This window comes from Cnephaeus nilssonii (assembly GCF_951640355.1).
Source record: "Cnephaeus nilssonii genome assembly, chromosome: 19".
NCBI classification, from domain to species: Eukaryota; Metazoa; Chordata; class Mammalia; order Chiroptera; family Vespertilionidae; genus Cnephaeus; species Cnephaeus nilssonii.
Genome location: NC_137090.1, coordinates 34,013,863 through 34,037,410, shown reverse-complemented (window position 1 = coordinate 34,037,410; position 23,548 = coordinate 34,013,863). Strand labels below are relative to the sequence as shown.

Sequence of the window (23,548 nt, the reverse complement as noted above, 5' to 3'; positions counted from 1 at the left end):
CAGTAACAGAACCTTCCTCGCTGGGTTGTTGCAAAGACTCAGTGAGATACTTGTGGTAAGCGGTTGGTCCCGCAGGGAAGCAAACACTCGGCCGGGGAGGCCCCCACATCAGGCAGGAGCCCCCGGGAGGTGGGGTGACAGGAGAGGCTCAGAGGCCTCCCTCGCAGGGGAGTGGACGGGACTCCGTTTCTCTGACCCAGTGGCCTTCAGACTGTTTTCCCTTGTGCACCCACAAATCTGAAAACCATGCACTCTCCGGCACATTTTAAAATCAACATCTGAATATTTCCAAGGCAAGTTTAAATACTTGCAAGGAGTAGAATTTCCAAAGTAATGTAAATATTTACATCTTAAAATAAAGCTGTTACCTCACTCTCTGAAATGTGTTCCGTGAAGTCCAATAGCATGTGATCTGATACCCATCGCCGTCGGCGCACAAAGACATCACAGCCCCCCCGCCTCGTAGCGGCCCCCCGCCTCTCTCTCCTGAGCCTGTTTCAAGTCTCTTTTCCCAAAGGGTTTTGCCCTAGTTTGTATTTTTTTGATGTTAAAGCCTTTTATTTGTCACCCTATTCTATTTCACTTCAATAAAAATATCTGTATAAATGGAAATGAAAAATTTCCTCAGACCACAAGGCTCTAAATATTCAAAACATATTCTGGATCAGTTATTATAATAATTAGCGGCATACAATGACAATTAACCATCACACTGGAAACTGTAATAACTATTCGGCAGCAAAGGGCCATGTTGGTGGAATGGCGTCCCTTAAGCAGACGGGTAGAGCATGTTTTCTGTGTGAGCTCATGTGTGTACACGAATAGTAGGGTGAGACAGGGTATAACATAAATTCTGTTCATATTTTGGGGGGTTTTGTTTTGAAAGATGTAAAGAACAAAGCACCCTGTTCACATAAAGAAGTAGATGAGGCCTACGTAGCTTTATTGTAGCAACGTTAAGCAATATTTAACTTCTTCCCTTGTTAGTTGCTTTAAACTGCACGTTTACCCTTAGTCACAATTTGTTTTAAACAGCCTCTCAGCTGCCAACCCCCATCAGTTGTAGAAAACCAAGAAGGGGTAGCCGCCTGCCTGGTGACAGGACCTATCACCCAGCCGTCAGCCTTTCATTTTTTCAACACCTGCCCCCGCTTTCCAAGTGGCCCCCCTGTTGTGCCCCCCGGAGGTGGCAGACCTGGGCCACGTCCCCCAGCGAGCCGTGAGCCTCAAGCTCCTCTGCAGAGGGAGGTGCTGGCCAAAGGCCCTTCACAAGACGATCGCTTTTTGACAGCAGCCCCGATGGGAGTCGAGGATCTGCAAACTGACCCCCGTGAAACTCTCCCTGCCGTGCCGCTCCTGGGAAGTCCCTGCACACCCCGGGGACACGTGCACGGTCTGAGCACCACTGCTCAGCCGGCCTCACCACGGAGGACAGCCATCCGGGCCAACGCAGGGTGCGCTGGGCCCTGGGGCTTCCTACGGCTCGAGGTAAGTCCTTCCTGAACCTTCCATCGTGCACACACCAGCTAGGGACAGGCACCCCAGCATCTGCTGGGTCTGGGGTGTGCATCTGGGCCAGCTCTGGTCCGGGCCCAGCCTTCAGCAGTCAGTTCCTTGCCCGGAGAAGGGACAGAATTGAGAACAGGAAAGAGGTGTGGAGAGAACTGAGCACCACCACGCTCCCCACCCAACAGCTCCCCAAACACAGGGAAGCGTGTGGGATTCACCAGCGGGGCTGCTGCCCAGCTCTCTGTCCCGGAAGGCGTGGGGCCAGGTGTCCTACTGGGCCCCCAAAGGAAGCTCCGAGTTTGGCCTCACTTTCCTGAAGCCTCCCTCCCTGGGAAACTTCGTTTTGTCCCAACCCCTCACCAGCCTTCATCCCAGCCAGAAGGCCGGGTCTTGGACACGGGGCCTGGGTCTGCCCCCAGCTGCTCTTTGTCAACACAGGCAGATGCTAGCCTCGGAGCACACATTCTGGGGTGACCACGCTTTTAACGATGGCCTCTCCAAGCGTCAGCCTGAACCTCAGCCCAATTCCATGGCCACGGCACCTGGCCAGAATCACCTAAGGCCACTCCGCCGCCCCAGCCTCCCCGACCGCTGCCATGGACTGAGCCCGGGGCCCCTCCATGGGTCCTGCAGTGGAATCTGGACACAGCCCGCGTGGGGACCGAGAGCCCAGATGTTCGCTCTTCACTCAACTGTGTGAACTGGGGCGAGTCACGTTACCTCTCCGAACCTCGGTTTCCTTGCGGGGGTGTCCGTGCCGACCGCAGAGGGCTGCTATGGAAAACAGGAACAGCAAATGCCGACCTGGGAGCATCTCCTGTAAGCCTGGCACTACGCCCAGCCCTTTACATACAGCATCTCCGTGAGTCATCAGAACAAGCCTCAGAGGTTTAAGCCCCGATAGCCGCTCCCATTGTCCAGACGGGGACATGGAGGCTTACAGAGGACGAGGAGCCAGCCTAGGCCACACATCTACAAAGTGAGAGCTGGGGGGCAAAGCCAAGTCTCTCGGACTCATCGGCTCTGCTAACCCTGCGAGATAAAGCACCTGGCCTGGCACCGGCACCTCTTGGCGAAGACGACGGCTGCTGTTACCGTTATTTACTTAGAAAGGAGACAGCGGGGCTCCTGGCGCGTGGACTGGCACCAGGGGCAGACCTGGTGCTGGCCGGCGCCCCCAGTACAATCCTCTGTTACTTCTCTCCCCACTGCTTCTGTTCTAGCAGCCAGGTCTCAGCCCTGCATTTTCCTGGCAGCAGCGGAGACAGGAAAAGCAACTCACGCTGAGGCCCAGAGCTAGCCCCGCTTCCTCCAGAAAGCCTTCCGGGATAACCCCAGGCCTCAGGAGCCTTCCGTTCCCTCTGTCCCTTGCACTAAGGCCCTGGCCCTCCGCAGCCTGCCGGCGCCATTTGCAGCTGTTTTGCACGCACCAGCCTGTCCGAGGCCAGATGAGTTTTACCGCAAGTTCCCACCACCGCCGCATTCCCGATCCCCTCTACAGGTGCACCCTGGTACCCGCTCAGGGAGGCCTGCCCAGCCCCTTGGCACCCCGACAATGGCGATCTGTCTCCCAGGAGGCCAGCAGCCTCTAGAAGCCAAGTCTATTTCAGGATGTCATTTAAATAGAGAAGGGAGGGTGCAGAGGAGAGGGACATGGCACGTTTTCCAGAGAAATGATGCTGCCTGCATTGCTGTGGCTATTTATAACCCCTGGGAAATGTGGACTCTGCTGTTTCCTGATTAGATTAGTGCTGGGGGCAGAGGGGCCGGCTCCTGGGATGGCGTGGAGAGGGACACCTGACTGCTCACCCTCCAGTCCCAGCAGAGGGGCCATCCACCGCCCTGCGGAGCAGGCCCCTGCGGACCTCAGGTCACCTGAGGAGGGAGGCAGATGGGGCTGCAAAGGGCCAGGCTGGGGAGACCCGCAGAGGGCCCCTCCCTCACTGTACAGGAAACACACACACACTGGGGCTCCCCAAGGTGGGGCCCAGGCAGGAGGGAGACGGGCCGTAGGACATGCCGGAGAGAGTGATGGGCGAGTGGGCTGCACACGGCCACTGGGAGCAGCTCAACCTGCTGAGCGGCCTTGGCATTTGGACTTGGTCTGATCCCGTCTGCACACCCAGCCGTCTCTCTGCCGGGGAGAACCGGCCGCCCTCTGGGACTGATGTCCAGGAGAGAACCACTAGGGCCCCTGCAACGACATCCTGGGCTCCTGGTGGGCACCCTGCATCCCCACCGGGGAGGCCGCAGCCTCGGGGAGAGTGGCAGGAGCTGGGCGGCCGCCTGACCTAGCTGGGCCTCAGCGGCCTCACGTTCGGGACAGGGAACGCCCAGGGCCTTGCAGAGGCCTGAGGATCAGAGGGTCCGAGGGCAGGGGCGGGTGCTCTGTGCACACCCCAGCACCCTCCAGATGGTGGTGTCGCCTTCATTTTGGGAACGGCCTCAGGGGTCCCCTGAGGGGGCTAAGCCCTTCCTCCCGGCCCGTTTGTCTCCAGCCTGGGGCAGGTGACCCCAGTGCTGGCCGTTCAGGTCCACCCCCGCCCCACCCACCGGTGGTTGGGATTTCAGCGGCACCAGAGAGTCTGGGGTCCCCATCCTGCTCTCCTGAGTAGGTGACAGAGCCCATGTTCCGGGTCCTTCTGAGGGTGGGCAAGTCTTCCCACTACACCACACGCCTTCAGCCACCCAGCCGGCCCGAGAGTCTTCCCCCTCCCCTCACATGGCTACTTCAACCCAAGAGGGGCCCGGGGAGGGGGCGGGGAGGCACAGGCACAGAGGTGCTCACTGGGTGACCGGCCGGGCAGACCTACAGACCCATTCACCCGGGGCCCAGGGCTCCCAGGACTCCACTTCCTCCCCAGTCCCTCGGTGCTAACCCTTCCGTTAGAGCCCCACGGTCACCCCCAGCACAGCCCCTGCCGGCTCTGTCCCCCCGCAGGCCGAGCACGCCCTTCCTGTCGCTCGGCACCGCTGGCCCTGGGCTCTCCGGGCCGGGCCTGCCCCGCGTGGCGGCGTGGACGTCCCTCGAAGCCCAGCGTTGTGGTTAGGGGATAAAAACGAAGTGCTCTTAGCAGCAAGGAGTCGGCTGGGCACCGCGAAGCTGTCGCCCTCAGAGGCGGATGGGGCCGAAGGGGAGGCAGAGCCGTGTTTCTGGGGACGCCGGCCAGAGGCGGTGCTGGCTGTGGCCCTGAGCCGGTGTCCGGTCTGCCTGGGGCCCACTTCCTGTGGCTCCCAGGCCTGGCCCCGGGGCCGTCCGGGGTTGGCTTTGCCCTGCCTCCTCCGAGTGCATTCACATGCCCTGGGCTGGGTCCCCTGCAGACACCAGAGCCAGCCTGTCATTGGGACAGACCACAGGCGAGAGGCCGGGCAGGGCTGGCAAGGGGGGGAACAGGGAGCTGCCAAGAGCTGCTCTCCTCCCTCTGGGGGAGGGTACTGCAGGATTCCGTCGACGTGGCAGGGTGGAGTGGGAGGGGGTGCCAGGGCCTAGATCCTGGCCTCCAGCGCAGCAGCTGGGTCAGGGAGACCAGGTTCCGTAAACTCACCCGCCTTCCCAGAGGTCTGCCTTCCCCCCACAGCCAGGATGGCAGTGTGCCCTCCAGCCCTCACCCTGCAGGCTCAGGCCCCGCTCCCCGGCCCGCACACGACAGGCTTGTGCAAGGCACTGGGATGGGCCACTCGCCCCGGCTTGCCTCCCCCAACCCCCTGCCCAGAACTCTGAAGTTCCCAGGGGCCCACATATGGAAAGGGTTTAGCCGCTTTGAATGAGGCTTTTATTGAAGGCAGGTTAGCCTCATGGCACCCCCTGTGACCCGCCCTCCCCAGCGCTCTGCCTGCCCCCTGCCTGCCGCACGCTGAGCCCTTGGGCCGGCACTGCTGCAGACAGAACTCCAACCTGGGCCGCTTCGGGAGACTCCAAGGCCGGGCACAGTTCTCCAGAGCCCCGGGCCCTGTCTTTTCGGAGCTGGCCCCACCCCACCGCCTTCCCTGCGGCAGACTTCACCCCAGAGCCAGGCCTCAAACTAACAGCCAGCGAGCTGCCCCGCCCAGCTCAGGGACACGCTGTGGGCACAGGGTAACAAGGACGGGGTCACTCGGGAGAAGTAACTGGTCGGGGCCAAAGCAGCACAGAGCAGCCCCCGGCGGCCCTGTCTCCAACCGGAAGGGCCCACTTAGAGGTCAAAGTCCGAGGCGAGAGGCCACCTGAGGTCCCGGCTGGGCCGCTTCACGCTGGCTGCCGTGGCGAGGCCAAGGCGAGGCCCTCAGGACCGCTGTGGCTCAGTGGCCTCCCTCTGAACTTGGGCACTTTGGTAAAAACGATGGAAGACCTTCCCTGAGGCTGACTTCATCCTCCCTTTCCCGGCCAGGAAGTCCATCCGGGCACAGAGCCTGCCAGTAAGAGTGAGAGGCACCAGCAATTCCACGGCCTGTGCCCACGGAGGGGGCTCCCAGGGGCCGCTTCCCTGGGCCCCACATACAACAAGGCGAGTGGGCAGGACCCCCGCACCCAGGACACACAGCTCGGGCCCCAGGAGCACCCAGGCAACGAGACAACAGCAGCAGCACAGGCCCCAGCAGGCTGGGGCATCCTCCCTGCAGGGTGTATGATGGCTAGGGTCCGGCTGCCTGGGCTGCAACACTGGGTCCTGCCCTCAGCCGCTCACATACCCTCCTCTGTGTCATCTCTGAGCCTCCGCTTCCCCAGAAGTAAAACGAGTGGCGAATAACAACAGCCCCTCGTAGGTCGTCAGGGCTGAGAACAAGGCCTGGTCCTCGGCCCGGGCTCACAGCATGCCAGCGTCACTAACTGGGCTACTCTCTGCTTCCCCAGGTTAAAACCGAATCCCTCGCGTGGCCTGCGAGGCCCTGCACAAGCTGGCCCCTGCCCGCGCCGTCCGAGGTCAACCACGCTCTCCACACAGCCTCTGTCCACCTCTGCACACACCGCGTCAGCCCGGTCCTTCTGCCAGGAACGCACTGTCCCAGATCCATCAAGAGTCCTTCTTGTCATTTCAATCTTAGTTCAAAATTCTCCCTCTCAGCAAGGCCTCTCCCTCTCCATTACTCTCCAATCCATTACCCCGTTTAATTTTTTTGGTTAACCCTCACCCAAGGATATGTTTCCCATTGCTTTCTTAGAGAGTGGAAGGGAGGGAGGGGAAGAGGGGAGAGAAAGAAAAAGAGAAACATCGACTGGTTGCCTTCCACGTTCATCCTGACTAGGTCTGGGGAGTGAACCTGCAACCCAGGTACGTGCCCACAGCTGGGAATCGAACCCAAGACCCTTTAGCGTGCAGGCCGATGCTCTAACCACTTAGAGGCACAGCCAGGGCCCGACATCTCACTCACTGCCTGACTCCTATAGACAGAACGTTCCACGAGAGCAAGGCCCCTCTGCCTGGGCCACCCGTGCAGGGGCCAGCACTCTGAAGGTGCCCCATCAACATTCAGGGACTAAATGAACTCGTTGGGATGCGGGGGATGTAATGCCTTCCCACCAGGAATCCCTCAGGACCGGGGTCGAGAAGGCCCACATCCCGGCTCCCCTCGCTTCTCCCGTGCCAGCGAAGGGCTGGCCGGGGCCCAGGAGCAGCCCGTGACCTCTCCCGCCCAGCCTTTCCCAGTGTGCTGAGAGTTTAAGGCTTAGGAATAGGAATCTTGAGACGTGGCCAAGATCGTCATGTGAACTGGATCTAGGAGATCACCCTGCACAGCCCCTGCGTTCTACTGATGCCAGGGAACCACAGAGGTGAGGGGTTTGCCCCAGGCCGCGTGTCAGGTGAAGACGGTGCCACACCAGCCCGGGGGCGGGAGCTCCCCGAGGAGGAGCCCGAGCGAGGAAGAGGCCTTCTGGTGTCTGACGGGAAGGGAGCTGTGGCTCTCACTGCCTGGCTCTGCACATCGGAGGCACCGACCCGGGGTGGTCACTGTCCAGGACAGGGGCCATTCCAGCTTCTCTCTCAGCCACAGCAGAACCAGGGACCTCACTGTGGGGTGACGGGGCCTCCCAGCCTCTCTGCAGAAGGATCTCAAAGGGCGGCTCCCATGGCCGCTGCCCACCTCCCTAGGCCCCATCCTGGGGGACCAGACAGTGGGGCTTAGTCTAAGGCCGTGGTCGGCAAACTGTGGCTCGCGAGCCACATGCGGCTCTTTGGCCCCTTGAGTGTGGCTCTTCCACAAAATACCAGGTGCGGGCGCGCACGTACAGTGCGATTGAAACTTCGTGGCCCATGCGCAGAAGTCGGTTTTCGGCTCTCAAAAGAAATTTCAATCGTTGTGCTGTTGATATTTGGCTCTGTTGACTAGTGAGTTTGCCGACCACTGGCCTAAGGCTCGCTGGGCTCCAGGTCCAGGACTGCCTCTGGCTTCCTCCCGGCCTGGCAGGAGGTTCTAGGGACGTGGGTATGTGTTCCTCTAGGGTACCAGGGAGCTCCCGGAACACGGCACCTGCTGACCAGCTCCCGACCACGTGGGCAGCCGGCAAGGCCACTCGGCAGAGGGCTTGCCAGTGCCCGGCAACTCCCCCAACCAGCACCTGCAGAAGTTTCTGGGCTCTTTCCAAAATGGCTGCCCTCCTGGGGCCTCACTAGCCCTGGGTTCTCCTGTAACACTGGCTCCGGCAGCCGTGGCCTTCCGGGAACCACCTTGGTTGGCAGGCTCAGCTCCCCCCGGTCCGGGGCCATCCAAACGCTGGGGCACCGAGCCCAGCGTGGCTGCCTGGCCAGGCCGGCCGTGGGCCGCAGGGATGCCGGGGCGCGCCAGTGGCTTCTCTAACCTCCCAGGTGCCAACAGGCAGCGCCTGCCCAGTTCACTCAGAGCACCACGGGGCTCCCACCTTGGGGCCTGTGACCCTCTCAAAACGTCACACAACTTGTGGCTCTGGTTGGCTCCGAGTCTGACTCTCAGAGTCAAGGACGCCTGCCCTGCGGAAGCACACAGGCCTCTCGGGAGCCGGCGTGGAGGAGAAGCGGGAGCACTGGGGTCAGGAGGCCACCACGTGACCCTAGGAGGAAGGTCCTCTCTCTAGGGAGTCAGAAAGTGCTGTGAGAAGCAGAGTGACGCAGGAATGCAGGGCGGTCACGCCACGCCCCCCCCTGCCCTCCAGCTGGCCCACACGGCGGCCCCGGAGGTGATGAGCGGCTGCAAGGTCCCCCAGGCCTAGGGGAGCACCCCTGTGCCCTGCCGACAGCAGAGGGAGCACTAGGGGTGGGTGGGCAGGTGCATGGTGAAGACTAGGGTGCAGGTCCCTTCCCTTTAGCCAACAAGGTGGCGAGGGGTGGGGCTCTGGGGAGGGGTCAGGGCCGAGCAGTGGGCAGCCAGGGCAGGACAGGTGTCTGTTCTATAAGGTTTCAAGATCTTTCTTGATGCCTAGAGCCAGGTCATGAAACACAGTCAGTGAGCTCACGACATAGCTATGTTACACCCCAGCACCCTTGCCCCCTCCACGGCCTGTGAGCCTGCGGGGGTGGGGGGTATATGGTGTGCATACCTGGGGCCACCTGTGAGGAAGAACTGTCCCTGTAAACGCCAGCCTCTGGGAGGGGCAGGAGCTGCCCTGTGGTGGCAGTCAAGAAGGTAAAGAGAGGACCCTCCTGCCCGCAGGTTCCCCAGACAGGTGACTCCTCAGCCTGCCCTTCCTCAGTGACCCCTCTGACCCTTCCTAGAAGCAGAGGGGAGCAAACCCCATCACAGAGCAGGCGAACTCAGCAAACCCCTCCGTGTACCTTGCCGGCCTCCAGCTTCCAGAGAGAAGCTCCGTGGAGGCAGGGAATTCTCAGACCCGCATGGCGACCCCTCACCACAGAGACAAGGTGATCAGGAGCCCACCTCAACTCCCCACTCCCCTGGACCCTGCCAGTTCCGCCCGACTCCCCACCTCCAGCTGGTATCTGGCCTGGCTGCAGGGCAACAATGGGGCCTAGATTTCCCCATCAGAGCCTACCCTCCCTGGGGCCCTCCTAGCCCTCTATGGCCCCCACAAGGACACTTCAGGGGGTGGGGTTTGCCCCTCTCCCTCCAAAGTGCAACCTACGAAGCGGGCAGGGTGGGAGGAAGGACAGGCACGGAGCCTGGTCTCCTGGAGTGTGATTTGGAGCAAATTTAAAAAAAAAGAAAAGGAGAAATGCGAGGTTAAAACGCCAAGAGGACTGGCAGAACCCACAAACCCAAATGCCACGTGTCTCCTCTGCTAAACGCTTGCACAACAAACCAACTGCCAAGTCAGAGGTCGGAGTGAGGCTTCGGCCCCAGAACTCTCGTTGGGGATAAGAACGACCCAGCCATCGCCCCCGGGGCCCAAAGGAGAGCCTGTGAGTGGGCCCTGAGCAGACTCCCCAGGCCAGAGGCCCCACAGGTGAATCCTGGGACTTTTCCATCTGAACCGAGTCTCCAGCCCCAGCACAGCGTCCCCAGATGAGTCGAGTCACAGCACCCCCCCCCCCCGGCCCCCAACACACACACTCCTCCAGCCTTTCATCTTTGGTTAAATGGGAGCAGGAGGGCCACAGGTGACTGGGGCATCCTCCACATCAAATCCTTAGTGCCAAGTTACTGAGGCGGCCCCTCCTGCCCGGCTGGGCAGTACCTGGCGCCCTTCCCCCACCCCACCTAAGCTGCTACCTGACCCGTCCCCGCCCCGCCCCCCCCCAAAAAAGAAATAAAAAATAGGTGAATGCAGCTGGGAAGGGAAGGGGGCAGAGGCCTGGCTCCACAAGAAGGCCTGCCCACCCCTCCGCCCGGGCACAGCCAGGCAGGCACAGCAGGGCGGATGAATGTTCCTGTCGTCCGTGGTGCAGACCCTGTGTCCATGACACCGACAGACTGTGCCACACAGCAAGGGCTAGGAGACCGAATCGCCCGCCACACAGAGCATCCAGCGCCAGAGCCCCCCTGCAGCTGCACTGAGGCCAATCCGCTCAGCAGCCCAGCGCCTGGCTGGCCCGCCACTCTCGCCCCGAGAGCACCACGAGCCAACAGACACCCCCAGAGGCAAAGCCCGCTGAAGGATTCCTGAAGAGGCCTCTTGGCTTTGCCAGTCACGAATACACAGGGAGGGAATAAAAAGTCTGGGGAAGTGTGGGATTTTAGGGTTTAAAGTTGCTCCCTACCCCCCAGGCACCTCCCCAAAGGTGCAGGTACATCGGAAGGGCTCTGTTTGGCTGGCACTGTGCCAGGCTCCTGTTGGGTCAGTTTCTTGCCAACCTTGGGGTTTGTGACTGGACAAGGAGCTTTGGGCCGATATCTGCTGGCCTCAGCAGGGTTTGGGGAGAAGGGGTGCAGGGGGGATGGCTCCGTGCTGCCGGGCACAGACAGCTGCCTCAGCACAGAGGGGCTCTGGTAGCAGCTGAGGCCAGCAGGGCTCTGCCAACCTGGTCCCCGGAGAGGCTGAAGGTGACCCAGTGGCCAGTGCAGGACAGCTCAAGTTGCTGCCCGGCCCAGCACTTTCCAGGACTGATGTCACCTCTGGGAGGTCAAGTGTGCCCCACTGGCAGGGGAAGAAACTAGACCAGGAGCCAATGGGCCCAAGAGCACTTCCTCTTGGCAGGTGCCAGGAACCTTGGCTGGCTGGCAGCGAGGACTTTGCAAAGGGCCCCCTTCTGAGCACAGGAGAGCTTGCAAACCCCCGGCAGCCACGCCGACCAGCCAAAGCCTGCCTGTGACTGCCCTGAAGGGCATGGCTCTGGCCACCAGGACACCTTGCTCCGGCCGTTCATTTGTCTGCAGTTATCAAGCACTTACTGTGTGCTAGGCCCTGGGTCTGGCTCTTCCCCGGACGCCCGATGCCAGGGCCCGAAGCCAGCCCCGAGGCAGCCTGCCCAGCTGCAGACAGTCAGCTTCTATCTCGACTTTAATCCCCACCCAGGTCTGGGGCTGCAAGCAGGACGGGCAGTCTTCCCTGGCACAGCTTGCTCTGAACTGCCCGTTGGGTCAGGAACCCCCTGGCACACGGACTGAGTTGCCTGGTGCCTGGCTGGCACTGGGCCAGCAGTCAGCTGGGTGGTCCCTGAAGAGGCGGCCTAGGGACCCCAGACTCAGCAGCGCCTCTGCCTCCCACCACATCCCTCCTCCCGGGTGGGCAAGGATGCCACAGTCCCATGCAAAGAGACCTCCCACGGCTGATGGCGATGAGTGGCCACTGTCGGTGCCCCTCAGCACAGGGGCAGCCAGCAATGTCCACTGGATACAGGGGGTTAGGGTCTTGGCTGAACACCGTGGGGGACACTGGTGCCCAGGAGCCCCTTGCCCAGACTGTTCATATTCCTGGACTCAGAGAGGAGCAGCAATCCTCTCCCGCAGGAGCCAACCCCCCTTTCCCAAGGCAGAGAAGGCAGCCAGGGTCAGTGGCGGGGGTAGCAACCAGCATTAATCATCCAACTCAGGCCACAGAGAGCAGACCCAGAGCAGCCCCCAGGTCTGTCCCAGGACTCCACAGTCAGGCAGGAGCTGGGATGGCGCTCCATAAGGAGGGGCAGAGCGACCCGGCACCCCCATGGGCCCCAGCACCCCGCCCTCTCTCGGTCCCTCTAGTCCACCCCCTCCGGCCCCGGAGGTCCCCCACCAGCACCTTTTGGCGGAGCAGCTTGCTGCGCACACGGCCCCAGAGCCGGGCGCCCGTGTTGGGGGGCCGCTTGCTCCCCGGCTCCTCCAGCGGATCCAGGCAGCAGCGCTCCAGCGGCTCGCACACCGCCTTCAGGCTGCAGTCGGGCTGAGGCAGGACGTCGGTCATGCCGGCGCGCGGTGGCCCAGACAGCGGCACAGGCACCGGAGCGCAGAGAGCGCAGAGCTCAGCGCCGACGGGAGCGTCCGCGTCCCGCGCGCTCAGCCCCCAGCGGCGGCGGCACAGTTACTGGAGCGGGGCCGGGAAGCGCATGGTGAGGCGAGGCTTTCTCCTCCCCTGTCCCTCCTCCCCGGAGAGGAGCCGGCTGCTGGGGAGCCCCGATTGGGGCCCTCTGCTCGCCTCCTGGTCCCTGGTCCCAGCGCCCCAGTGCGAGTGCCTGCGCCACGGACCGGCCGGGAGAAGCGTCCAGGGGAGGTCCCTGCCTCCCCTGAAGGAAGTGACTCAGGCACTGGAGGCTGCCCCCTCCAAAAACCCAACCTCCGGGTTTTAACTCCTGGCAGGCTGGGGCTCCTCCTCACCCACCCTGCCTCTCTCCCTCCAGCCCCGACTAAATAAAGTTTGACAAGCGGCTAAACACAACCCAGCCCCTGCGCTCTAGATCCCGGTTAACCCCTTCACCGCCAGGCTGCTCCCTGGGCCTGGAGGTGAGGGAGGCTCGGGCGGAGCCAGGAGGGGTGAGCAGGGCTCAGGGCCAGGAGCTGAGTGCTGGCCATTCACAGCGGCCCTTTGTCCTGGAAAAGAAGCTGTGGCCCTGGAGGTCTGCCTCCTTACCCCCAACTGCATCCTTACCCCCAACTCCTGCCACAAGGTGCCCCCCTCAACAGGGCCAGACAGGCATGTACCAGCAGCCAACCTCTGGTGGAGAACGTAACGCATAAGGAGGGTCCCTAGTGGGGAAGGAGGACTCGCTGGGCCCTCTCCTTGGACATGAGCAAAAGCCCAGGGTGACACTGGTCTCTGGTGCTCACCGGAGGCGCTCCTCACGCGGCCTCCTTTAACCACGCCTGTGCCCGGGGCCAGAGAAACCCGGGAAAGGCCAGTGCTGTAAGGGGCGCCCAGCGGCTTTGTCTGTGCCGGGGGGCCGTGGGAGCGAGCGATGTGCGGCCTTGTTTTTGGCCATCAAGTCGGTGAATGTTTTAGCCAAAGAGGGAGAAGTGAATCGTTTCGCAGGGTGGCAATACGAAGCAGAGCGCTGGGAAAACTTCCCCTACAAGTTTTCCAGAGAAAGGAGAAAGGCCTGAGCTCCAAATGATTCGGGTACAAACCCAGAGGCGTCCAGGCCGTCACACCGGGCAGCGCTAGGCTCAGGGTCGGAAGGAACCCAGTATTCTCACGGTGCCGACCATGAGCTGGGTCCCAGGCAAAGGGCTCCCAGGTATCCGATTGCATTAAGTCTCAGACCTTCTGTGATGTTGGCGTCCTCATCCCAGTTTTAGTGTCAATGAGACGGGGGCTCAGGGAGGCAACGTTCCCCTGGGAGGCCCCGCGGCTGCGGCCGGGCGTGCTCACAGCCACTGTGTCTCGCTGAGAGGTGGCCGGTTTTCTGGATTCAGGAAAAAGCGCCGAGTCAGGGCATTTCGTGGCTGCCCCAGGGCGGGTGGGTCAGGGCACAGAACCCGCCCTCGGCCTCTGGGACACTCCTGCTGGGCCTCAACCAGCACACGGGCCTCGAGGTTTAACATCAGAGCCCTCGGTGCCTGTGGAGACAGGGGTGGCGGCTTCACGGCAGATAGCCAACCCGATCGTAATGAGCCGCCCTTTCCTGAGAATTGACTCTGCACCCGTCCCCACGCTAACCTGCACGGGGGTTGGCTCGCTGAGAGCTCCCCCAACCTCAGTAAGTACTGGCGCTCCCATTTTCCACGCGAGGAGAATAAGGACACCGAGAAGTTGAGCAACGGGTCCGAGGCCAGGCGGGGCCATGATCAGAGGTCTGGCTGACCTCACCACTGTGACTGCCCCGGGGCAGGAGCTGGTCCTGCACTGCCTTCTGCCTGGCCGGTGGAGGCAGGGTCCTGGGCCCTGATGGGCTTGGGATGGGGGGGAGGGGGGCCTCCAGGGCACCCAGGCCAGCCCCATCTCCTCCAGGCCCCGACACTCCCCACCCGCTTCTGCACAGTGCAGACGGCCAGGCTGCCAAGAGCCTCTTCACACCAGAACTCAAGGTGCCTAAAGCCACCGCAGCTAAGCGGGCTGAGCCACATGGCTTTTCCGGCCCCCCAAGGGTGAGGGGAGGAGCCCCACAGAGGCAGCCACACCCCTGTGTCCCCTGCCCAGCTGAGGCCCGAGCCACCCTTCCTGCCCCATCCCTCACCTGCCTCTCCCAGGCCACCTGGGTGCCACCCCTGAAGACCGTCTTTCTCCAGCCCCGTGGGGGCAGGCAGCTTCCTCACCCCATCTGCCACAAAACCCGTTGCCTCCGGAAAGGCGTCACCCATTTCTGCAGGCCTCATTTCTTCATCCCATTCAGTTCATTCAAGAGGCCCTGACTGAAGGACTATGTGCCTGAGCCTGGGGCAGGGGCTGAGGAATCACAGAAATTAATCAAAAGCCTGCACGTGACAATGCTTGCAGCCCAAGAGAGGAGAGGAGACATGGGCTTAAACACCTCTCAACAGGAGGCAGAAAGGCATCCAGGCATTTGGTACATATTAATTGCGCACCTACCCGACGTCGTACCCAGATGGACACAGCACTGTCTTTGCCCTCAAGAAATCCAGTCTTACGCGGTAAGAACAGCACAGATAACCTGCCATGAAAGTCTAGAGAAAGGAGAGAAAATTTCTAGCTAGAGGGAACCAGGGAAGGCTTCCTGGAGGAGGAGGGGTTGTGTGGCTTGAACAGTTGTGGAAAAGGGCCACCTGCCCTAGCTTTACTCTGCATCCCTCAGCTAATGCGCAACTGCAGGTTGTGTAACTGGCGGGTGAGGTGCCATTGTAACTGCTGACCACATCCACCTGCTGCAGACACGTGATCAGCGCTTGGCACCTCCGGCTGGTCAACTTCAGAAATGGCCCCTCGCTGGCTTTCTGAGGCCTCTTCCCTCTATTTGGGTCACATTTCCCAGGATGCAGTTTGGGGGAAGGCTGTGCAGGGTGTGCCTGCCCCCCATCTGCAGGTGTGTGGGAGAAGGGGGACAGGCTAGATCCTGTTCCCAAAGCTCTACGCTTGTCTGTCTTTGGAACCCCAGGCTCAACACTTGTCTGGGTTAGGCCAGTTCTGATTGGATGAAAGATGGCCAACTCGTCTCCATGGTGACATAAGCGCCTTAGCAGATGGGTAGCTGTCAGGAGGCTGCTCCCTTGAGCTGCTCATCTTCCCCGTCCTCCCTGTGGGCTGGGAGCTCTCTCTGGGGATAGCACAAATGTGCCTTCTCCCCCCAAGCCTGACTCAGTCTTTCCTGGAGTCGATGGTCTAGGAGCAGGGGCTATGGGGAGGGGGGGTTTGTACAAGACAAATGTTCCCAGCAAGTTCCTCAAAAGCAGCTGTCTGAGTTCTGGTCCCTCCAGCCCACCAGGGACCCTTCTTCATCTCTGCTGAATGGGCTGGGCTTGGGCTGTCCTGGCCACCCAGGAAGTGACCTCATCCCTTCTCCCCTCTATGCACCCCTTCCATCCAGCCACACCTGGCAGGCCCCGCCTCTGAGGACATGCAAGGGCCCCCCGTCCGCATAAACAGAGCCTGGGCGGTAAGGCCCACACGAACAGATGTCACTGCCTTTGGAATTAAAAACATTCCTAGCAGACTGTCCAGTCCTCTCCCGTCTCCTTCGTGGGCTCTCTGCCAGAGGAATGAGAGGGGCTGTGCCTAAGGAGGTGCAGGCAGGACCCCGGGTTATCCCCAGGGAGGGGTGTACAGCTGTGACAGGTAAAGTCAGGCTAAGGTGGTCAGCAGTGGCATCACCGAAGAAAAAAAGGTCAACAGGGAAGCTACGCAGCCGCAGACGTGTGGGTGGCAGAGGCGGGGACTGCCACCGGGCTGCCCGGGTGACAGCTGGGGGCGGGGACCGCTTCCCGGCCGATCCTCCCGCCTGGGAACACAGAGGGAAGGCTCCTTCTCAGAACGTTAGGATGCTGCTGCCACTTCCCCGGAGTGACCTCCTTCTTCCCACTGGAATGACTTCATCCTCCCTCAGGCCCAGACCAGAGCCCCGATTCTCTGTCCCTGTCCTCGGTCAAATGACACTGAGCCCGGAAAAGGGGTTTCTGAGCCACCAGCGAGGGCAATCAGGGGGGAAGGGAGAGTCCCAAGAGTCCCCAGAGTCCGGGTGCTGGAGCTGGGAGCCGGGCAGCCTGGGACCGCGCTGAGGATGAGGACTGGGAGGGATGTGGTTGGGGTCCGCCTGCATGGAGCAGGCCCCGAGGGAGCAGGGCTGGGAGGCAAGGTGGTGGTGGAGAGCAAAGTGGGTCAGAGGCTGCGGGGGCTGCAGCGGGGGAGCCCACAGGGGTTCCTGCCCGAAGACCGGCTCAGCGTCCACGCTCAGAGAACAGCAGGGCGGGCAGAGCACGAGAGCCCAGAGGAACCGGCTGGGCAGAGGGTGTGCAAGTGGGCGAGGAGGGTGGAGGGTGGCGCGTCCCAGGAGAACTGTGGGAAACGGAGATGGGGAAGTCCCCGTACGACGGCTGGCTCTGTGATCCCTGCATTCCTGACGTGTGTTCTCACCGTGTTCTGTGCGGACGCTAATCAAAACCTGCGTGTGGGGAAGGCAGAGCTCTTCCCGGAATGAGAAAGTGAGGCCCACGGATGGCTTTCTGTCTACCCAACGTTCTGAATGTCTGCTGCGTTCCAGGCCTGCATTAGGCCCAGGGGCAGGAACACTTGGCTCCAAGTCACTGAGTGACCAACTGCAGAGCTGGGCCTACAAGCTACATCGCCACTCATTCATTCCTTCACTCACCCACCACTGAACAGATGCCCGCCACTCATTCATTCCTTCACTCACCCACCACTGAGCAGATGCCCGCCACTGCCAGGCGGGGCGGACCTTGAACGGGCCAGCCTAACTCCGACAAACTGAGCCGTGGCCCCCTCGCCACGGACCCGCCCTCCAAGGAGGTAATGTTAGCGACAGGGGGCTCCTGAGCAGCCCAGGCAGAACTCGCAGGTTGGGACCCTGCAGCTGTGTACGGCGATGTAGTCCTCTAAGCTCTGGCACCTCAACTCTGCAGATAAGTGGCTATTGGTGGCTTTAATCAGCTAACTGCCACGCGTCCAAAACGGAAACCATCCCCACACGCCACGATATTTTGAATTTAACAAATCAATTTGCAATGAATATTATAAAACTACTCACAATTCGGGTGTCCTTGAATATTTTCAGTTGAAAATTCTCATGAAAAATGATTTTAAAGTTGGTCTATAGACGCTATGGCAGGCAAATGGTTAAATGGATGCCCAGGGTAGGGGTGGGGAGCAGGTTCTGGGGTGATCAAGGTTTACGGGGTGCATGGTATAAGGACAGGGGCAGCTAAGATGAAAAGCTGGTTGTGCCCCGGCGGGTGGCTCAGTCGGCGGGGTGCTGCCCTGTGCACCCAAAGGTTGCAGGTTTGATGCCCAGTCGGGGCACACCCCTCGGTTGCAGGTGCCCTAGTCCCTGTAGGGGTGCTTGCAGGAGGCACCCATCCATGTGTTTCTCTCACATCAATGTTTTTTTTGTGTGTGTGTCTCTCTCCCCCTTCCCTTTCACTCTCTCTGAAGATCAATGGAAAAGGTATCTTCGAGTGAGGATTTAAAAAAAAAAAAATCCATAAAAACATATCTGAGGGTGAGGGTTCAAGAAGGGCCCAGACCCAGCCTGGCAGCGTGCACTGCGATCCTCCCATCTCCCCAAAAACCTGCGCTGACTCATGGCACAGTGCACTGTCCCCCACAGCCTCCCTCTCTACTCTGCTCCCCCCGCCCCCAGTGCAGAGCATGCACTGTCCCCCCTCAGTCTCCTTCTCCACTCTGCTCCCCCCGCCCCAGTGCAGAGCATGCACTGTCCCCACAGCCTCCCTCTCCACTCTGCTCCCCTCCCGCCCCAGTGCAGAGCATGCACTGTCCCCACAGCCTCCCTCTCCACTCTGCTCCCCCTCCCGCCCCAGTGCAGAGCATGCACTGTCCCCACAGCCTCCCTCTCCACTCTGCTCCCCTCCCCCCGCCCCAGTGCGGAGCATGCACTGTCCCCCACAGCCTCCCTCTCCACTCTGCTCCCCCCGCCCCCGCCCCAGTGCAGAGCATGCACTGTCCCCCCACAGCCTCCCTCTCCACTCTGCTCCCCTCCCCCCGCCCCAGTGCGGAGCATGCACTGTCCCCCACAGCCTCCCTCTCCACGCTGCCGCCCCCGCCCCAGCTGGTGTCCAGAGGGTGCTTGGAGGCTCTCGATGGGCTGGAGAGGCTGAGACAGCCCAGAGCGGTGCCCTGCAGAACTGCCCTGATGGCAGGCCCCTGGCCATCCCAGTGATTCCCACGGCACACTGGTCATGGAAGTGGGTGGAAAATCCACTTGAGCCTTTGGGAACAGCTTGCTTATCTAAAACCACCCCCCCTCCCCCAGGGACAGAGTAGGCAGGGCACACCCACCCCATGTCCATCCACTCCTTCCCTGCACAAGTCCTGGACATCGCTCCTGGCCAGCCCAATGCCCGGACCCCTTGGCTCCTGGCCTGCTCCTCCTCACGGGGAGGACATGGTGTGGCCAGGGTCCCCGAGCACAGCCGCGCGCCGCCGAAGACACAGCCTCAGGCGGGAGGGTTTGGAAGGTCAGGGTCCACTGAGCTCCGTGCCTTTTGCTTTCAGTAAGACCAAGTAACGCTTTTCCACTCCACTGCAGGCTCCAAGTGAGCAGAAGGCGGCTCCTGGCAGCCAGGGAGCCCGGGCGCAGTGCTGCCGGTCTCTGTGGGCCGGGCAGCCACGTTCTCTCCCTGCGCTCAGTTTCCACACCTGGTGTCCAAACAGGAGCTTGACCCGAACAGTCATCCTTTTTTCTCTTTTTTAAAGCAAAGGACACACCCGTCCTTTCTTTCCAAATGCAGTCATAGGCCAAAGTCTCCCTGCCTCCCACTCAGGTGAAAGCAGAGGCCCCTGGCTGATGTGGGGGGATGGAGCCCCATCTGCTCACCTCCTCGGTCCACCGCCCCAGCCTTGGGGGTGCTGCCGGTGCCTCCCAAGCTCTGCAGGCAGAATCTGGAGCCCCTGGCCCTCCTTCAAGGGGACGGACTCGGCATTTCCGGTGGACAGTTCTCATGAGAACCGCTGTTTCTCTTGACCACGGCCATTGGCCCGCGAGGTCCCTCAGGGGGGAGCAGATGTGAAGGCTGGGAAGCTCAGGGGCTTTTTAAAGGAAACTTCCGGTCGGAGTCCGGGATGAAACGGGCGCCTTCTCTCTACTTCTCTCCCCGCTTCGGGACAACGCTGGGCCGCGGCTCGGCTGGTGTGAGTCCCCCTCAGCCGCCTTATAACGGGACGACGCTTATCTCAAAGTCAGGCTGGTGCTTTCCGGGTCACCTGGGCCCCAAAGCCAGAGCAGCTCGGCTCTTACCTCCGCGGGTCTGACCAGCCTGCACGGGTCCCTGGAGGTCAGCCCCTCACCACTGTCACCACTGCCCCCCCCCCCCCCAGTGCCACAGCAAAGGCTGGGCAGCAGGGAGGGGTCACAGCAGACTCTGAGGCCCCACGGTGAGGAGCTGGCCGAGGCCCGCCAAGGTGTGCCCCCGGGCATTCAGGTCCAGACTCAGCCCTCGGCTGGGAAAATCCCTGGCAATTCCTCCGCTAAGTCCTTTTCTCAAAGGTTTAAAAAAAAAAATTCTCAAGTGGGACATCCTTGGGGACCAGTCTGGTTTCTAGGAGGACGACGTTGCAGCTCCTCCTGCAGGGAGGTCAGCCGCACGGAGAGTGAGCTGTCGGCCAGGTGCTGTCACCCTGCGACTCGTTAATACACAGGCTCGAGAGGAAGCACTTGAGGAGGTCACCTGAGGCCGCCCTGCCATCAGGTGTGGAGCTGGGATGAAACGTGGTCTCTTGCCTGCATCGGGGAGCCCGGCCCGGAGCTGAGAGGACAGCGCCCCTCCTGTGCTCCTGTGGTTCGAGGAGAGGCTGCGTGCTCTCAGGCCTGAATGAGTCATTCCCCAAGGTCCTCCCCAGGCCGGCCCCTCCGCCTGTCACCTACCCCTCAGAGGTGCGGGGTGGGGGGCAGGTAAAAGCCCGCCTGCCAGTGGCATTCCCAAACGGGGCAGGAGGGGGAGAGGGCGCCTTGAGCCCCCATCTGCTTCCTATTGAATGCTTCCTGCCTGCAGAACCCACTGGGCAGAGTCCAGGCTCCCCAAATCAGGAACACCTGGGAGGGGAGGCGCTGAGCAGGGAGAGGAGAGGCGGTGCTCCGGTTTGGGAAAGCCTTTGGAGAGCAGGAGGGCTCCCTCGAGGGACCCTGCCCCTGGCTCTCCCCCATCCTGCCGCCTGTGTCCGGACCGCCTTGAAGAGTGACAGCAGGTGGGATGCTGAAGAACAAATGGCCTGAAACAGCTGGGGTGGGCGGGGCCAGGGCAGGACAATGGCTCCAGTCACCAGGGCCCTGGGGGGAGGCAGGGTCTGAGACTGGCAGGGGAACAGTCGGCTGATCATCCTTCCCCTTCCCCATGGCCTCTGGGCTGGCACCGTGGTGGTGGCGGCAGCCACGTGGGCCTGCTCGGAGAGCAGCCGGGATAAAAAACGCGAATCCAGAGGCAGACGCTGCCCTGACAGCGCACACCTGGCCCAGGCTGGGGGAGGGAGGGGTCCATCCACTAGGGAAGAGCCGGAAAGTCACAGCCAGCATGGCCACTTCGGTGTCTGGGCAGGGAGCTGGGCGGCGAGGTGCCAGGCTGGGAGTTTGGGGAAAGCCCCACAGGCCAAGGTTTTCTCGCCGCTGCACCCCCAGCTCATCCCAGGCAAACCCAGGCCCCTCCCAGGGGCCGGCTGTGGCCGGTGTGGCCTGAAGGACACATGGGAGCAGGCATCCAGGACCCACAAAGCCCATCACCCCACCAGGGAGGGAAGCGAGCCCCTCGTGGTACCTGCGGTGGCCAGAGCGGGACGGGGCCCCAGGTCAGGCAGGCCCGCGCCCAGAGCCTGGCTCCTGGGGCCATAAAGCTGGCACGCTTGACCCTCCCACGGGGGCAGCCGACCCCTGAGGGGCCAGAGGGAGGGGCCTGGAGTGGGGAAGCCACGGAGTCCTGCCCTGGCAGGCCCCTGGCCCAGCTCACTCTGCTCTCCGCTCTGCAGAGTAATTGAAACCAGAAGCAGCCCCAGCTGACAATGGCCCCTTGTTCCCAGCTCCTCACGCTCTGCTCTGGGGCCGACTGCACTCCGAGAGCCGAGCTGCTCAGCCCGGGGGTCAAGGCAGGGAAACCCTGGGCTGGCAGGCAAGGAGGGCCCTGACCTTGACCTCCCTGCCCACGCTGATGTCAGTTCATCAAAGCTGTGACTCCATCTGCTTAGGAAAACAGATGTGACCTTAACCAGTCCGAGGCCCAAACCCAGGGGTCCCTTGCAGGTAACAGCCTTTGGGGGTGGGGGGCTGCTTCCCTGCAGGCAGTCAGAAGACGGGGTACCTGGACCTGCCACCTGGTCGAAAGGCCGTCATCATTAGACGAGTACTAACCCTGTCAGGCCTTGTGCCACGGGCCTCATGACTTGCACATTCAGCACTCATTCGAGCCCATTTTGCAGCTGAGGAAACTGAGGCTCAGAGAGGTGGGGTAACTTATCCCGTTCTCCCAGCTAATGAATGGAGAAAACTTAACTCTCAACTGTAGATCTGTCTGGCCTCAAAGCCGCTTCAACACCGGCCGAATGACCAGAATTCTCTTGTTTCCTTTACTACACAGGGAGGTCCCATTCACTCTTCGTACCTACAGCACAGTGCCTACCACCCCATGTCAATACGCAGAAAAGGCCGAATAAATGAGTGACTACGTGGATGTGCGTGTCACAGCTCTGACCAGCTCTTCCAGGTACGTGCCATCCTTTGAGCCTCACAACAAGCTGGTGATGAAGGCAGAGTGGGAACAACTGTGCCCATTTGACAGATGAAGAAACTGAGGCCCCGGAGGTCAAGGGACCTTGACTCAGTCTTCTGACCCTCAGCCCAGTGCTCTTCCCACAGCGTCAGGATTACCAGACTCCACACTCAACACATCCAAACCACTGACGGAGGGAGGGCGGACGGGGGGGGGGGGGGGGGGGGGGGGGGGGGAGGGGCTGAGGAAAGCTGGGTCCAGGAGTTCGATGCCTGGGGGAGAAGTTAGGGGTGTACTGTTTTCCACAACCAGAAGCTAATGCTGCCCCGTGGTGCTCTGGGGTCCTGGGGCTCTGCTTCTGTGACAGCTGGAGAGGGCTGAGCATTTGGGAGCAGGTGGGTGGCGGGGGGGACACCCCCGGGTCTGGAGAGAAGGTCATGAAACCTCCATCCTCAGAGACCAGGCTCTTTTTCTCACCTCAAACTAAGAAAGCCCAAGATGGAAACATCCTAAATGTCCATGACAAATGATGAATAAGTGAACTCAACGTGGTATATACGTACAATGTTCTTCACCTTAAAAAGGAAGGAAATTCTGACACATGCTACATGGGTGAACCTTAACGACGTTCTGCTGAGTGAAGCAGCCAGTCACAAACGGACAAACACTGCGTGATTCCACTGGTGTGAGGTCCTAGGCGTCAAAGTCACAGAGACGGGAAGCAGAGTGATGGTAGCTGGGGGTGGGGGAGAGGGGAGGTGGGGAGTCATTTAATGGGCATGACCTTTCAGTTTGGGATGATGAAAAAGTTCTGGAGATGGATGGTGGTGATGGTCGTACACCGCTGCGAATGTACTTAACGCCACTGAATTGTACTCCTAAAAATTATTAAAATGGCAAATTTAATGGTAGGCATATTTGACCACAATCAAAAGAAAAGAAGTACGAGAGTCTAGCTGTTTAGGTTTGCCAGCCTGGCTCCCAGCATCCTGAGTTCCACTTCTAATAGCGCTGACCCCTGCGAGCTTCCCAGCGGCAGGTCAAGAAGGTCCAAGCAATTACCCGCCTTTCCTCTTCAGACACAGGCGCCAAGCTTCCGAACGGAAGAGGACGGAGGCCTCCCATGGGCCTGACTTCACAATGGGGGATGGGGGTGCTAGCACCCCGGAACTGGACAGCTGGACCGTCCTAGCTGGCCTGGAACGCTGCTCCCTCCCGCCCCAGGGTCTTGAGCACGCCCACGGAGGGAGGGCTGCCTCCCACCCTGGTTGGGGGAACAGAGCGGAGTGTGGGAGGCCTGGGTCTGGTCCCCAGGCTTGTGGCTGAGCTGGGGAATGGGGGCGCAGGGCCCAGAGAGGCTCCTCTGACTTAGGCAGCTCCTAGGTCTCGCCCCCTTTCTAGTCTGGAGTCGGTGGCAGGAACTGAGCTGTGGGGTCCTCGGGGAGAG

General features: G+C 61.2%; 1 protein-coding gene across 4 annotated transcripts in view; it reads right to left on the bottom strand.

Moving 5' to 3' along the window:
- ABR (ABR activator of RhoGEF and GTPase) overlaps positions 1 to 23,548 on the bottom strand; it is a 187,868-nt gene that overhangs the window by 9,459 nt on the left and 154,861 nt on the right. The window contains exon 1 of one of the 4 annotated variants that reach the window (XM_079798866.1): positions 12,074 to 12,911. The exons of the other annotated variants lie outside the window; for them this stretch is intronic. Within the exon in view, the coding sequence (XP_079654992.1) occupies positions 12,074 to 12,235 (162 nt within the window). The 5' untranslated portion in view covers positions 12,236 to 12,911. Of the gene's footprint in view, positions 1 to 12,073; positions 12,912 to 23,548 lie in introns of those variants that run through there. 4 annotated transcript variants of the gene reach the window in all.